Source organism: Dendrobates tinctorius, unplaced genomic scaffold, assembly GCF_039654945.1.
Source record: "Dendrobates tinctorius isolate UK_male_01 unplaced genomic scaffold, ASM3965494v1 ptg000057l, whole genome shotgun sequence".
NCBI classification, from domain to species: domain Eukaryota; kingdom Metazoa; phylum Chordata; class Amphibia; order Anura; family Dendrobatidae; genus Dendrobates; species Dendrobates tinctorius.
The window spans coordinates 821,259-837,024 of record NW_027361725.1 but is presented as its reverse complement, the minus strand read 5'-3'; the positions used below and the strand labels follow the sequence as shown (position 1 = coordinate 837,024).

The 15,766-nt window shown below is 41.2% G+C and overlaps 1 protein-coding gene across 1 annotated transcript; it reads left to right on the top strand.

Annotated features, from left to right (window-relative positions):
- The first annotated feature begins 705 nt into the window (after positions 1-705).
- PNN (pinin, desmosome associated protein) lies at positions 706-15,229 on the top strand. Its single transcript, XM_073577652.1, has 11 exons — positions 706-817; positions 4,198-4,234; positions 6,337-6,494; positions 8,056-8,133; positions 9,818-9,886; positions 10,125-10,197; positions 10,290-10,384; positions 11,133-11,208; positions 11,967-12,122; positions 12,203-12,341; positions 13,746-15,229. Exons 3-11 carry the CDS (start codon positions 6,382-6,384, stop codon positions 15,026-15,028), a joined length of 2,082 nt encoding a protein of 693 aa, XP_073433753.1. The 5' UTR covers positions 706-817; positions 4,198-4,234; positions 6,337-6,381; the 3' UTR covers positions 15,029-15,229.
- The last annotated feature ends 537 nt before the right edge of the window (positions 15,230-15,766 follow it).

Here is a 15,766-nt window from a genome sequence, read left to right as displayed (position 1 = left end):
CTCGTATAAATGCTGGCCACGAGCTGGTGTACACAGGAAATTCACAATGACAGTCACGTGGGTCTTCTGCAGACCCCCAGCTGTCATAACAACCCATCGGCACCCCGTGATCATGTGACACTGATTCACAGTGGAATTTAACTTGCTAACAGCCGCGGGTGGATCTCAGATCCACTGGCGACTGTTAGAGGCACATGACAGCTGAATCAGATCAGCTGTCATGTTCAGGGAAAAATGCAGGCTCAGCATTGGAGCCCGCATCAGAGGGCTCATACTAACCTGCGAGAGACTCGCAGGAAAACCTGGCACAGCCGCCAGCACTGGGACCGGAGTGTGCGGCTGCATAGAAATACATGTAGCCGCACGCTCCGGTCCAAGTGCCGGCGGCAGTGCCAGATTTTCTTGTGAGAGACTCGCATGAGAATCGTGCGAGTCTCTTGCAAGTGAGTATGAGCCCAAAGGCAGGGACACGTTTCCCGAGGTCGGTTTCTCTGTCTTCAGTTTTACAACTCACAAAGATTCTGGTCGACAGAGGAATACCCCAATTTAGAGCAGTGCGCGGCTTACATGATTCAAATGAGCTCCTTACTGGGACCCGAGCACCATGTGGTACTCAGAACTGCTCAATACTCGATCGAGCACCTGGATACTCAATCAAGTATGAAGCAGTGCTGAGCACACTCGCCCATCACTAGTCTCTACCTATGGTCCCGGGCCAGCTTTTCAAACTATTGAGACTGACGCTAAGTTCAAGCCTTCGGGCTTGTTCACATGTTGTGTATTTGCAGAAGATTTTTCCAGTCCCAGCATACTGAATGTAAGTTATAAAATGCCATCCATGCGCTACTTTTTTTTTTTTTTTTAAACCATCATTGCGTTTTTTCAAATCTGCAACATATCGATTCAGAATTTTTTACTCATTCAAATGAATGCAGATATAAACACAAGCAAAAATACAAGTAAAAACAACATCTTCATTTCTCACGCAGTAAGAAATGCTGCAAAAACGCCTTTTGTGAACATACCCTCGAGGGGACGCTCAGACAAACATCCATTTAGCCTATTTGCTTCCCGGTGCAATCTGTGCTACACACATATTGCACTTTGCCTATAGTAGTGCACACGGGTGTCTTTACACATAGACTGATGGTCCATATGAATAAAGGTAATCAGGTCCATCTTACAGACCAGAATAGTGTCGCCAATAGAAGGCAGCTCCTACATCTGTCTGAAATACGGATCTGCAGATGGAGACATCCACATCCTCTGGACATGACTGGCACATTTCTTGATGCAGCCATCTCAAACCTGTGTTACGAGAGTACAGAGCTGCTGTACATAACACCCGGTATGGCAGATGCGAATATTTCAGACTTGATGGCATATGCAGATAATCAGGAGCCTCAATGAGAAATTGAGATGCGAGCGTACATCTAAACATTGTAAATGCCATCAGAGAATTACAGTTTTCTATGCTTCTCACTTTTTCTCGGTGTTCACATGTTGCATTAAAAAAAAGTCACAATCTGGTCACCCAGAGCAGCAGAACTTGAGGACATATCCTGGTCAAGGTTCACCATGAAATAAGATTACATGGACGTTCAATTGGAGGGTCCAAAGTGCTTTGTACTACAAGGACCGGTGCGCAAAATTGACGTGTTAAGAATAGCTCTTTCTAGCGGATAATAACCATATTGCTGCTATCACATCTCAGGTGATTTTCCAGGCCGTTTAGTTACAATTTTATCCCATCCTTTATTTTTGATTAATCGGTGCCTATGTTCACAGCGTTGAGGCTAAAAACGCTGTGCCGCCGGGGTCTTTTCATTGCCCTCTTGCACAATCACTTAGCTTTGGAAATAGCTGTTTCACCTGCAAGACCCCATGGCAATGGAGCATATGGCTGCTGCTCTTTGGGGCTTCTGTGCGTTTTAACACAGAATGAAAGTCCACAACTAAGGCCACGTTCACACTATCAGTATTTGGTCAGTATTTCACATCAGTGTTTGTGAGGCCAAAACCAGGAGTGGGTGATAAATCCAGAAGTGGTGACTTTTTATTATTAGACCGAGGTCACACTTGCGACAAACTCACACGAGCCTCGCGTCTCAATACCTGGCACTGCCGCCGGCACTTGGACCAGAGTGCTCAGATGCATAGAAATACATGTAGCCGCACACTCCGGTCCCAATTGCCGGGTATTGAGACTCGAGATTCGTGCGAGTTTCTCGCAAGTGTGACCCCAGCCTTATACTTCGCCTCTGATTGTTCCTGATTTTGGTTTACAAATACTGATGTAAAATACTGACCAAATACTGGACATGTGAACTTGGCCTAAATCTCTTCTACTTTCTGCAAAAACTCGGTGCAGATATGAGAGCATGCTGCAGATTTGAATTGGCAAAGATGTCATTCATCAATCAAATGTGAAATTTACAGCAAAATCTCCATTTAAGCTCTTTGGGAAGTTTTTGGAGATTTTCTTTTTCTGCAGTGGTTTTTATGAGCTCTTGAAGCATTTTGGAAGTGTTTTTTTTTACCCTTTTTTGCAGCCTTTTGATTTGATGGTGCCTTGTTTTCAGCAGATGCCATCAGGATTCACTTAAAAAAAAGTGGCATTCGCTTTTTTTTCCCATTGGGCTTTTTTTTGTCAAAACATGAAGTGGAAAAAAAACTGTAACAAAAATCTACATAAGAATAAAGAGGATTAACATTTAAACGAGTTAGAAGAATATTTCAGGAGTCGTTAGGTGACTTTTGTGGCACTCCCAAAAATATCACAAAAACTGTCCGTACATAGTCTAGAGTTACAATAAATGTCATTCCAGTGTGGTTTGATTTTTTTCACTGACCCATGGACTTACATTGCTGATTTAGATCCGGACCTCGGATCAAAATAGGACGTCTCTGAGATTTTCCATTGACTGCACTGTCCGTGAAAAATCACAGACATATGAATGGCCCCATAGACTATCGCAGGTATGAGTGCTGTCTGTGGAAACCATGGATAGCACTCATACGCAAAAATCGGAAATCTGAATGAGGCATAAGGGTGAATTCACAAATTACTGTCCCATTTTGTCTTATCTTATTTTGTACTAGTTTTATATTTAGTGCAATTTCTGCTGTAGATGATTGCTCATTTATTTTATTATATATTTTTTCATATTCTGTAGGAAGCACAGCAATAAGGGTCTCTTCCCTGCCTCCTACTATAGGGAGCATGGGAACCCCTATACGGATCTCCATCAACTCTACACCCTATTTACGTTTTTAGTCGTACCCATCCCTACCAAACTTTATTATTCTTTGTTATTCAATGTTAATAAACTTTATATAATAATTATTTTGTTGTTTTTGTAGCCCTCTGTCGTTTTTTCTTTTTTTTCCCCAGTGGTTTATTTATTGTAATGCTGCTATTTGCCTCAAGGGAAACATGAAAAAGTTTTTTTTTATATGGAGGAGGAAAATTATCAGATCTTTTTTACATTGCCACTTAGCTATGGATCCATTAAAAACTAATAGAAATATTTTGTTTTTAATGGATCAGCACAGATTTAAAGGGAAACTGTCACCTGTGTCACCTGAAAAAGCGCTATTAACTTGCAGATATGAGATTAATCTGCAGGTTAATAGTGTTGTAAAACTGCTTAGGGCTCATACTCACTTGAGAGAGACTCGCACAATTCTTGTGCGAGTCTCTCGCATGAAAACCTGGCACTGCTGCTGTCACTGGGACCGCAGCGTGCGTTTACATGTATTTCTATGCAGCCGCATACTCCGGTCCGAGTGCTGGCGGCAGTGCCGGGTTTTCATGTGAGAGACTTGCACGAGAATCGTGCGAGTCTCTCGCAAGTGACTATGAGCCCTTGGACCCATGCTGCCTGGAGGAAATGAACTTTTTTCCTCCTGGCAGCATTTGGGTTCCAACCATAGGTGTGGCAGTTATGTTTCCTTAAAGGGGTATTCTCAGGTTTAGAAATGGATCATTGGTGGCCCCCAACTGAGAATCGGGGCTCTGAAGAGTCCCACATGAATGGAGCAGAGAAAATGAAAAACATTGATCTGCAGGTCTCTTAAAAAAAATGAAAATATATTAATTAAAAAGCTGTATTGACGTGTTAGCTGTGCTAATGTGTTCCTCTTTGTGCCCTAAAGAAGTAACTAATTGCGTTTTGATAATTCTTTGGTTTCTAGGGGGTCTCTATCTACATGAGCTGAATGGATTTCTAAGGTTGGTCTAGTTTGGTTGTTTAGTTGTTTTCCTTTTCCATTTAAAGTGTTTTGTTTTATTAATGTTAATTCTTTTTTTGGTGTTTTTTTTGCTAAGCTGTTGTAAACATGTCACAGATAGTAGCACATTTACATGTGAAGGTTTCCTTTCACAAAAGTGATGTTTGTTCTATCCAAGAGAGATCAATCAATTGTATTCCCACTGACTTCTAGAGGGAAAGGGGCTGAGCTGCTGTACCCCTGCTGATACAGTTGTACCGAAAAAAGGGGTTAAAAACACCCAAGTAGTATATTAGCCATAAAATTTATCTTTATTACACATTTAGATTAAATATATACACAGTTTCATTTTAAAACAAAGAGGCTGTCTGGCAATGGTGCAGGGATCAAAACCTAGTAATACTACACATACTACTGTGCCTCACTCATTTGTAACAGGGTGCTACATGAGCTAATCCAAATATTAGACAATACAGGTACTAAAAACAAGTTAGAGTAAAGGTACTGTCACACTAAGCGATATCGCTAGCAATATCGCTATAACTTGTGACGTTATAGCGATATTGCTAGCGATATCGCTGTGTCTGATACTTACCTACAACCGGCTTCCCCGCTGCTTATCGGTGATCGCGCGAGAACAGGCTGGACCGTTTCTCGTCGTCAGCTTCCTGCGGCGCTTCCTGCTGTGATGACGAGCGACGCGTGGAGCCGGGCGGGAGGACGCAGGATCACCTGGTGTGACAGGTAAGTAGCAACCCCCGACCCCAGCGATGTCGCTGGTGAGATCTGCCTGTGTGGCAGCTCACTAGCGACCACTTAGCGATGCACCAGCGATCCTGACCGCGTCATATCGCTGGTCGGGATCGCTGGTGCATCGTTAAGTGTGACAATGCACTTACTAGAGATTAAGTGTAGTTGATCCATCCGCCTCAACGCACGTTTTGTGGCAACTTCTTCAGGAGGCCGAGCTGCTGTACCCCTGCTGATATAGACAGCATCTAGACAACACCTAGTAGTGGTGTAAAATTAAGAACAGGTTTATAATGTCTTGTAATAACACTTGTGATATTTTTTAGACTGATACCAACAAGCAGTGTCGGACTCGGGTGCCAAAGGCCCACCTGTAACATTGACTTTGGGGGTCAAAGTGATTTCATGGATCGGATGGGTCCCTGACCTAACTGCCTAGTGTGAACACTTACCTCTGGCTAATGTGTCATGGTTTACCAAGTTATTAGCCAGAGGTAAGTGTTCACACTAGGCAGTTAGGTCAGGGACCCATCCGATCCATGAGATTACCTTGATGTTGGTGAATAGGCTCACAATTTTTGGCCAAATGTTGTGCTAAGCATCTCATGTGTTTTATCGTAAATTTCAAAAGCCATTACGCTATTCACACTTCATGTATTTCACATCGACTTGCTTTAGTGCAACCTTTTTCTTTATTTGTGAAGCACCTGTATATCTGAGGATGGGGGGGCCCAGTCAAAAATCTTTCATCGAGGTCCATCAGATACTAGTTATGCCACTGACTATATCTAAGTAGTTTAGAAAATTGACCGTAACGTTTTAGTATAGTGAACGTTCTGGGAACCAAATTGTGCTTTTATACACTACTTCCGCATTAGTTTTATTCCCATTGACTTCTACTGAGTTTGGAGATCTTTCCTAGGGCAAAACGCCAGAACTGCGCAGACACTAATCGTAAAATCTGAAGAGCATTAAAACCTTGGTGTATAAAGCAGAAAAGTCAGTTTACAATAGAAATGAATCAAGTGATTTTTGGGCTTTTGTGTGCACAGGTCCTAAGGGCTGAATGTACCCGGTAGGTTAAATAAATATATGAAAACTGACCGAAAAATGTGCCTAGCAACCATTAAAGGGTCTGCTTGCTATGGGCTTCAAGGTTAGAGAAGTTGTAGCCATAAATATAGGTTGCATGCAAGCAGCCAATCACTACGCTGTGTTCCAGTCAGAAGCGTGAGCGCCACGCCCCTACTTCCTGATTGGTTACCACAGTCTGGCGCGCTTTTTCTACGTCAATTCCGGTTTGGTGTGTAGAAGTGTCGTCACGCCGGGTCGCCAGCTCAGTTTTTTCTGCAGTTCTGTAACCCGGAGGTGATACTCGGGCCGAGTTGGGCGGACAAGATGGCGGTCGCTGTGCGCACACTGCAAGATCAACTGGAAAAGGCGAAGGAGAGTCTGAAAAACGTGGACGAAAATATCCGGAAATTGACCGGCCGTGACCCTAACGATGCGAGGTAAGGAGGCTGCTGTGCCGGAGAGGCGTCCCCGCGTGTCTGCTTCACCCCACGCGTGACCGGGGCTCACTGTGCCCCAGGCGGCGCCCTTTAGTCTAAGTCTTTTAGTCACTGGTTCCTAGCTGTTGTTCTCTGTTATCAGCCTCTTGAGTGCATGTAAAGGGAAGAGCACTCCAGTGTAATTTTCTTTCTAATACCCATGACCCCAGAATAGCTGCAGTTGGCAGCGTGTCTCGCACGGCGTACACCCATGTAAGTCAATGGGTGCATGCAAAATATCAGACTGCAAAAGTTGTGAGGTCATAAATCTGATCCGCACTCCTCTTTCTGACTGAATTTGAGAACCGCAGCGGTTGTTAAATCTGCAGCGTGACAATTCTTTCAGTGTCTTTGCAGCATTTTTTTTCTCCCATAGAAAACAATGAAAATGTGGGGGGGAAAAAAGCTGTTCAGAAACAATGCAACAAACATTTTTCACTGTATTGAAGCGTTCTTTGTTAATAAATTTAACTTTGTTTAACATATAAAGTAGACGCAGCACACATGTAGTCCGTATACAAAAAGTGGCAAAAATAATGAACAGGCTGTTTTTAATTTTTCTTACTTAATGGCAAAGAGTAGATTTTGGCTGTATAATGCTAAATAGGAGCTCTGTTCTTCCATTTTCATCAGTTATGCGACAAATTTTGTTTGTTACTTCATTCCGTTTGTTCATAAAAAGAAACCCATTAGATGTGATATGTCCAGATGCCCGCGGCTTACCTGTGGAGAAGGACACGGGGCGCGTCTTTCCAGAATGCAGCTTGTCGGTTTCACCCATAGAATGTATTGAATCCGCACAGTTCAGTGAACACATGCGGATTCACCTGCATTCAATAGTCAACAGTGCTGTGGATGCAGAGAACACGGACTGCGTCCAAAGCGTTGCCACTTGCGGATCGTCTGCACATACCCATACCCTGCTACATTCAGCTGGGGGGGGATATCTTTGCAGTGACAATTTTATAGTTAATGCAGTTAAAAAAGAGACCTGTCCATTAAGTTCAATGGACGGACAGGAAATGAAAGGATGATTGATGTGCATGACACTAAAAAAAAAAAAAAAGAGAAAATATATTAATTTTAAAGCCCTATTGAAGTGTTAAGCTGTGCTAATGTGTCCCTCCTTGTGCCCTAAACAAGTAACTAATTGTGTTTTAATAACTTTGTGTGCAGGGGGTTTCTATCTACATGAGTTGAATGGATTTCTAGGGTTGATAACAGATTTCCTTTGCCATTTAAATACTGTCTTTTTTTATGTTAATTCTTTTTTTTTTTTTTTGCTAAGCTGTTGTAAGCATGTGTGGTACTACCTGAGACATGTGAAGGTTTCCTTTCACAAAAGTGATGTTTGTTCTATCCAAGAGAGACCAGTCAATTGTATTCCCACTGATGCCTAGAGGGAAAGGGGCTGAGCTGCTGTACCGCTACTGATATAGACAGCATCTAGACAACATCTAGTGGTTTAAAATTGAAAGCTGTTTTAAAATGTTTTGTATTAACACTTGTGATATTTTTTTAGACTGATACCAACAAGGAGGATGACTATCACAGGTCCAAATGCGATTGGAGGTAGAGGCCGTGGTGGCATTGTGCTACGGTAATTTTTTTTTTTTTTTTTTTTAACCAAATTAATAGTTTTGTATGAAGTTATACTTTCCAATTCAGATTATTGCAATTTTTCTATTCCGTAGTAGCTGCTGTATTGTACATATTATTTATAAACCTATAAAGATGTGGATATAACAATGAATAAGTTAACTGTTTAAAAAACCCACTTAGCTTGTTATCCTGGTGCAGGGACTTAATGTCCCTATACACATTAGACTAACGCTGACCAAATCCTATAGAGATATGTTTGGCCTACAATTTAATGTGTATGAGCGGATGATCGGGAGAGATGTCTGCTGCACATGTCTAATTTCGGACTGCCAGTCACATTGCCCTCACAAAGAAAAGCCAAGTATCAGCCATCGGCTCTCTCATGGAAAATACTGGATCGCTCGGCTGAGTGATTGCTACTGCATATGGCAAAGTTTACAGAGAGAGCTATCGGCCAAACTAATGTTTGGCTAAAACCCAGTTCATGTGTATGGCCAGCCTTGGGGTTATGAGTAACAGAAGAACTTAAACAGCAAAGTGCGCGTGTCATAAACCCATGTTGCCTGTTATCAGTTGTACCTTTGGACACAGTATACATATATGTATGTATTTATATGCTGACCCCATACTATATTGGAAAGTGTGTTGTGAATTATCCTTTAACGGCAGTTACACAAAGTATTATTCATATACTTGCATATAGCTGAAAAATTATATATATCCATACAGAACAAACATTTAATACAATCATTGTGTGCACATAGAACATTTTCTGTATCACATTCTGTTAGCCCCCGTTACACATAACAATGTCTCAGCGATCCCACCAACGATCCGACATGATGGGATCGCTGGGACATCGTTAGGCTGATCGCTTGTGAGCTGTCACAAGACAGCCCCAGCGATCAGGACCAGGGACGCTGGTTTCTAATGTAAACGTCCAAATGCGTACATGCTGGTTTCCAAGGTAAACAGCGGGTATCTAGGAGCCGCGCGACTCCTGGATACCTGCTGTTTACCTTGGAAACCAGCATGTACGCCGGTTTCCAAGGTAAACAGCGGGTATCCAGGAGCCGCGGCTCCTGGATACCCGATGTTTACATTAGAAACCAGCGTCGCTGATCTCTCGCTGGCCAGCACACAATCGAAAAACGGCCCTGACCGATGCTGCACGCTCAGCGATAACCGGCAAGGGGGGGGGCAGTCGCTGATCCCCGTCACACATAACGATCTCGCTGGCGCGTCACAAAATCAGCGAGATCGCTGTGTGTGACGGGGCCTTAAGGGACGAAGTGCTCCCGAGAACAATTTTAAGCTTGCTCATGACTAACGAATTTTGCTTCTTAGTCATGTGATTGCTAACCTGTTACACATTTTGTTTGGGAGTTTTTGTTTTTTTTTTGCACCTTGTTTTACCCCAATTTTTTGAAATCGCAGTGTGTGAATGTAGGCTTAGATAGTCTGATAAGTGGGGAGATAAGCAGAGTTCTCAAATATGTTTATCTAAATTGACTGATGGGATATCATTGACTTAAAATGGAGTTTGTTGAGTTTTGTTATGGTGTTGTGTGTGGGGTTTTTTTTTTTTTTCTTGTGATGAAAATAATGATGCATGAAGTGCTAAGCTTTGCCATCAAACCGCAGTGTTGGGTTTTAAATTGTGAAATGTTCTTACCTTGTAGGCGTGGACTCTCAGATGGAGGAGGAGGACCCCCAGCCAAACAACGGGACTATGAGGGTGGACTGAGCAGGTAGTCTATTTTTTTCATGTATTGTATATTTGGTAATTGATCTCCCAACTTGTTATATTTTTTTTTTCATAATATAGTTTAGGTCATTTGTCATGAAATATTCAAGCATGTTGCCCTGCCCACCTTCATAAAGCTAAATTTCCCATCTATGGAATGTACCCTTGCATATACATCTAGAAATTACAAAGATAAAATAATTTTAATTGAGTTTGAAGTTTTGTTAAAAAAAATGTTTCAGGCTGGGTGGAGAGCGTCGTCAGAGGAGAGAGTCACGCCAGGAAAGTGACGCTGAGGAAGAGGATGATAAGAAAGTAAGTGTTATTTAATTGGTAATGAAGTAAAACCCTATCGATTTTATTACAAATATTTCAACTTAATTGTGTTCTATCGTATTTTTTAACAGCCAGCGTTGCAATCCTCTGTTGTTGCTACCTCCAAAGAACGTACACGCCGAGATCTCATACAAGATCAGAACATGGATGAGAAAGGAAAACAAAGGTAGAATATTTAGTGTTTTGTTTTTTTTTTTAACAGGCATGTACATGGCTATTGCATGTACAATTCTAAAACCTGATTATTGCATAGAAAATTATCACTGATTAAACATGACAAGATCTGGGAAAAAATTGTCATGAGGCAAAATAATACATGTAGTGATGTTGCAGAAGACTGGAGATGACAAAACAATTTTGAAATTTCCAAACCGCGTTTCAGCATTGCTGGCGGCTCAGTGGTAAACATTGTTATGATATGGTAAATCTATGGTATAACATGGGAACTGTTAATAGTGGTTGTTTTGTGGGGTTTTTTTTTCTCTTTACTCTTCCTCAGTGTGGGTGTATGGGGATAAGTCCAAAGACTCTAATGATGGGTATTACTGCCCTCCTTTGTTTTTGTACTCTGATTTTCTTTTTAAAACCATCTGAGTGCCATGTAACAGCAGCCAGGCCTTTACAAAGGGTAACTGCATCCATATTCCCACTTTATATTGCAGGTATTTTAACTGAATATTTTTTTTTTTTTTTGTTAGACCAATTCTGCAAGCACTCTGTTATGACTTGTATATCTGACATTAAATTGTCCTAATAACAAATTTAGATATGGACTGTCTTCATGACAACTTGTTAGATTGCTCCATCTACTTTTGTTTTATAGTGTTTGAATCCCTCCTTTTATTACCAGCCCACTTTAGATAAACGTAGTCGTTGTGTTATCATGTTGTTGTAATTTTATTTATTCCCCCTAGAAATCGGCGTATATTTGGCCTGTTGATGGGTACCCTTCAAAAATTCAAACAAGAATCTAATGTTGCCACAGAGAGGGTAAGATTTTGTTTTTTCTTTTTTTTTTTTTTTTTTATTTGTTTTTTTTTGTTTTTTTGTCTTTCCCTATAGATGTGTGCATATTAATGTAAATATACATGATGATGTCCTGTAAAATGGGCAATCCTGGGGATAACATTGGTATAATTTACCAATTTGTAATCGCCCTACCTTGTTATGAATAGTTCTTTTAATTGCAGGGAAAAAAAAGTCATACCATATTTAAAGAGTTACCATTTTTTTGTGTTTTCATATGTATTCAGTGTAGCCTTAATTTGGGCTCTGTGCACTTTTTGGCAGAAGTGCTCCTGACTGCTGACCTGTGCACTGTGTTGAGGGTCTCAGGACCAAGACTCCCATCAATCTGAGGAAAATAAAAAAATGAGGAAAAAAAAATAGGAGGAAAGTGCAGTTACTCCGTAACGGTAGCCAAAGATAAGATTGGTGACGCTGACCTAGTATATATCCATGATTTTATTCTGTTTGCCCAAGCGCTGTTGATGGACCACTTACATAGTGAAAAGCTGTCGAATAGGCAATACTGAGTCCTGGTAGCACTTACAGTTGTGGTTGTTTTCTTTATATATTTACTGAATTAAATGCTACTGAAGTCTGTTTTTTTTTTTTTTTGTTTGGTTTTTTTTTTTTATATGGCAGTATGAGATCCTGTAACCGTTTCATAGTTGCTGTTATAGGGTCTATAAACTATAACAGACCTATGCAGTGTAATTTTATTTTTTTTTCTTACTGTCTTCCAGCAAAAAAGACGACAAGAAATTGAACAAAAGCTTGAAGTGCAGGCAGAAGAAGAGAAAAAACAGGTGGAAAATGAGAGAAGAGAACTTTTTGAGGAAAGGCGTGCCAAACAGACCGAGTTGCGACTGTTAGAGCAAAAAGTTGAACTGGCACACTTGGTGAGTAATTATACAGCATCAACTTCTGGGTTTGTGCATGTTGGTTTTTGCTTCTAATGTATTTGGTTAATTCATTTCAGCAAGAAGAATGGAATGAACATAATGTAAAAATTATCAAGTATATAAGAACCAAAACCAAACCTCACCTGTTCTACATACCTGGTAAATTCTGTCCACCAACTCAGAAGTTATTAGCTGACTCGCAGAGAAGGATGAATAGTAAGTACATATGATCTGGGTGGTACTTTGATGCTGAATATAGTTTTATGGCCAATGAGGGACATTACAGTGTAAATGATGCTACTGACTATCATGGAGGGCCTTAACCCCTTAATGTCCAATGACGTGCACAGTATGTCATCAGACATTTCCCCTGCTTTGATGAGGGCTCCGGCGCTGAACGGTTATGAACAGCTGACATGTGCCCGCAATAGGCGCGAGCGGAATCGCCGTCCGCCCGCTCCTATTAACTAGTTAAATGCCGCTGTCAAAGCTGACAGCGGGCTTTTAAATAGCATTTCCGGCCGCCGGGCCGGAAATGACCTCATCGCCGACCCCGTCACGTGATCTGGGGTCGGCGTCATGTTGCCTGGACAACCAGAGGTCTCTATGAGACCTCTATGGTTGTTCCAGACATATGGCTTTCAGCGCCACCCGGTGGTCGGCACTGAAAGCACAGCAGTAAATCTGTTACATATGGGCGATCTGCTCGTCGCCCATATGTAGCAGAGCCAATCGGGTTGTGCAAGCTTCTAGCCTCCTATGGAGGCTATTGAAGCATGCCAAAAGTAAAAAAAAAAACAAAAAAAACCTAAAAGTTCAAATCACCCCCCTTTCACCCCAATCAAAATAAAACAGTAAAAAAAAAAAAATCCCACATACACATTAGGTATCGCCGCGTTCAGAATCGCCCGATCTAGCAATAAAAAAAAAAAAAGCATTAACCCGATTGCTAAACGGCGTAGCGAGAAAAAAATTCAAAACGCCAGAATTACGTTTTTTTTGGTCACCAAGACATTGCATTAAAATGCAATAACGGGCGATCAAAAGAACGTATCTGCACAAAGGTGGTATCAGTAAAAACGTCAGTCCGGCACGGAAAAAATAAGCCCTCACCCGACCCCAGATCATAAAAAAATGGAGACGCTACGGGTCTCGGAAAATTGCGCAATTTTTTTTTTTTTTTTTTTTTTTTAGCAAACTTTGGAATTTTTTTTCACCACTTAGATAAGAGGACATAGACATGTTTGGTGTCTATGAACTCATAATGAACTGTAGAATCATAGTGGCAGGTCAGATTTAGCATCTAGTGAACCTAACAAAAAAGCCAAGCAAAAAACAAGTGTGGGATTGCACTTTTTTTGCAATTTCACCGCACTTGGAATTTTTTTCCCGTTTTCGAGTACACGATATGGTAAAACCAATGATGTCATTTAAAAGTACAACTCGTCCCACAAAAAATAAGCCCTCACATGGCCATAGAAACGGAAAAATAAAAAAGTTATGGCTCTGGAGAGAAGGGGAGGGAAAAATGAAAATGTAAAACCAAAAATACCCCTGGTCGTTAAGGGGTTAAATCAATTAATTTCCAGATGTTTACTAACTATTCTTTTTGATTTTCAGGTATATTAGAAAGCAGGCGGACTGAGTTTGCAGAACAGTTAAACAGAATGGAAGCTAGGCCAAGGCGCCATTCCATGAAAGAGAAAGATCAAGGAAAGAAGCCCAATGAAGAAAACGAAGAAGTGAAGGAGGACCCAGAAGATGGTAAGGTGGCTCGGCATGAGGTAGATGAGGAGGCAGGTAACTTGCCCAATGACATAGAGATGGAGGACACATTTGAGGAAGAGAAAGATGTTAGTATTACACTGCGAGATGTAGAAATAGTGCAGGAGACCACACTTATGGAAGATGGTGACGATTCTAAAGCTGAGGAAAAGATCGAGGAAGAGGGTAGAGTTGAGGTAGAGGAGCCACAGATTAGTAAGTGGGAAGAAAGCGAGACAGAGGTTAAGGAAGACCTAAAAGAAGATGAGGAAAAGCGAGACAACTTAGAAGATGAGGAGCAACTTGAGGCAATGGATACTAGTCAGATAAGTATCTATGAATCTTGTGATGAAATGAACCATAGTAAGGAAGTGGAGAGCAAGGAGAGAACTGATGATCAGTCAGAAAATAATGTTCACGAGGAACCAGAAATACAAACAACAAATGAGCCAGAGTATGAAGTAGAAACTGAATCCACAGTAAAACAATTAAAGGATCGACAGCCACAACTTATGTTTCATCCACCGGCCGATTATGAGCCCCAGACAAGGCTCGAAACACACTACAGTGTGGAAGAGGAGTCGGTGCCTGAAAAAGAGGCAATAACTGTAAATAATACAGAGCCCCAGGTAGAGCAGATCCTACTGACTCTCTCTGAACACAAAGAGAAAAGGAGCAAAAGTAGAGGAAGAATAAAGACGAAAGTAGGCAAGAGTAGGAGCCGGAGTAGTAGCAGCAGCAGTTCTAGCAGTAGCTCCAGTTCCAGCAGTAGTGGAAGCAGCTCTAGCAGCAGCAGTAGTCAAAGCAGCTCTAGCAGTAGTAGCAGCAGCGGGAGCACCAGCAGGGATAGTAGTAGCAGCAGTAGTAGTGAAAGTCGGAGCAGAGGCAGGGGCGGGCATGTAAGAGAAGAGAAACGTAGGCGAAGTGTTGAGCGGAAGCGAAGAGAAAGAGAAACCGCAGGAGCAGAGAGGAGTCACAAGTCTTCTAAAGTGAGTAGCAGAGACTCCAAAGGATCCAAGGAAAAAGGCTCGTCGAGGTCTGACCGGAAGAGGACTATTTCAGAAGGTAACCGGTCAACCAAAAGGCCATCAAGAAATGAACGAGACCGTAAATCGGAAAGGAAAGATAAAAGACGTTGACGAAATTATTGGATTGTAGTAGAACGTGGTGCTGCCTTAACAATAGCATGGTTCTAATTGTTTCGGAAAGCACAAAGAATATTTTTCTTCTCTAAAACTTTTTTTTTTCTTTGGCATTATTTTTGTAACTTGGAGATTTAACAGAGGTGTAAGTTCGGAGATCTTCAAATAAAAACCGTAAAGGATTTTTTTTTTCTAGTATCTTTGCCTCTTATTTGCTGTCGATAACTTTAACCAAATTTTATTTGTTTAAAGTGAGAGTACATCATACTGCAACACCAAACCTCTGTAGATGGACAGGTAGTTTTAAGAAAACTAAAACCCTCCCCCCCCCCCTTTTTTTTTTTTTTTTTTTTTTTTTTTTCTTTAAATATAAATGTGCAGTCATAAAATACTGTTAATAACAATCGTTGTTTTTTTTAATCTCCCCGCCCCCCCTTAAAAATCCAATTAACATTAGTATTTTATAGGTTAGCATAGAAAGTGATATAATTGTGACATTGTTCCCCTTTTATCTCATTGGAGACCATGCAATGGCTTCACAGTCTGGGGGGGGGGGGGGGGGAATAACTTTCTGCATTTGGTCTGAACAACCTGTCAGGGTGACCTTCTAGTTACCGATAGGCAAGTGATATGTGTACAGATTTAGTTTTATTTCGTAACTCGTTTGGAGTATGGTATAATTACTTAGCCAAACATTTTGTCAGCTTTGAATGTGTTTCAACTTTATTTTTATTT

Excerpts from the sequence above, each read along its gene's own strand:
- PNN (XM_073577652.1), top strand. The coding sequence starts at position 6,382 with ATGGCGGTCGCTGTGCGCACACTGCAAGATCAACTGGAAAAGGCGAAG. Across the intron at positions 8,134-9,817 it reads CGTGGTGGCATTGTGCTACG|GCGTGGACTCTCAGATGGAG; the intron begins GTAATTTTTTTT and ends CTTACCTTGTAG. Across the intron at positions 10,198-10,289 it reads AGGAAGAGGATGATAAGAAA|CCAGCGTTGCAATCCTCTGT; the intron begins GTAAGTGTTATT and ends ATTTTTTAACAG.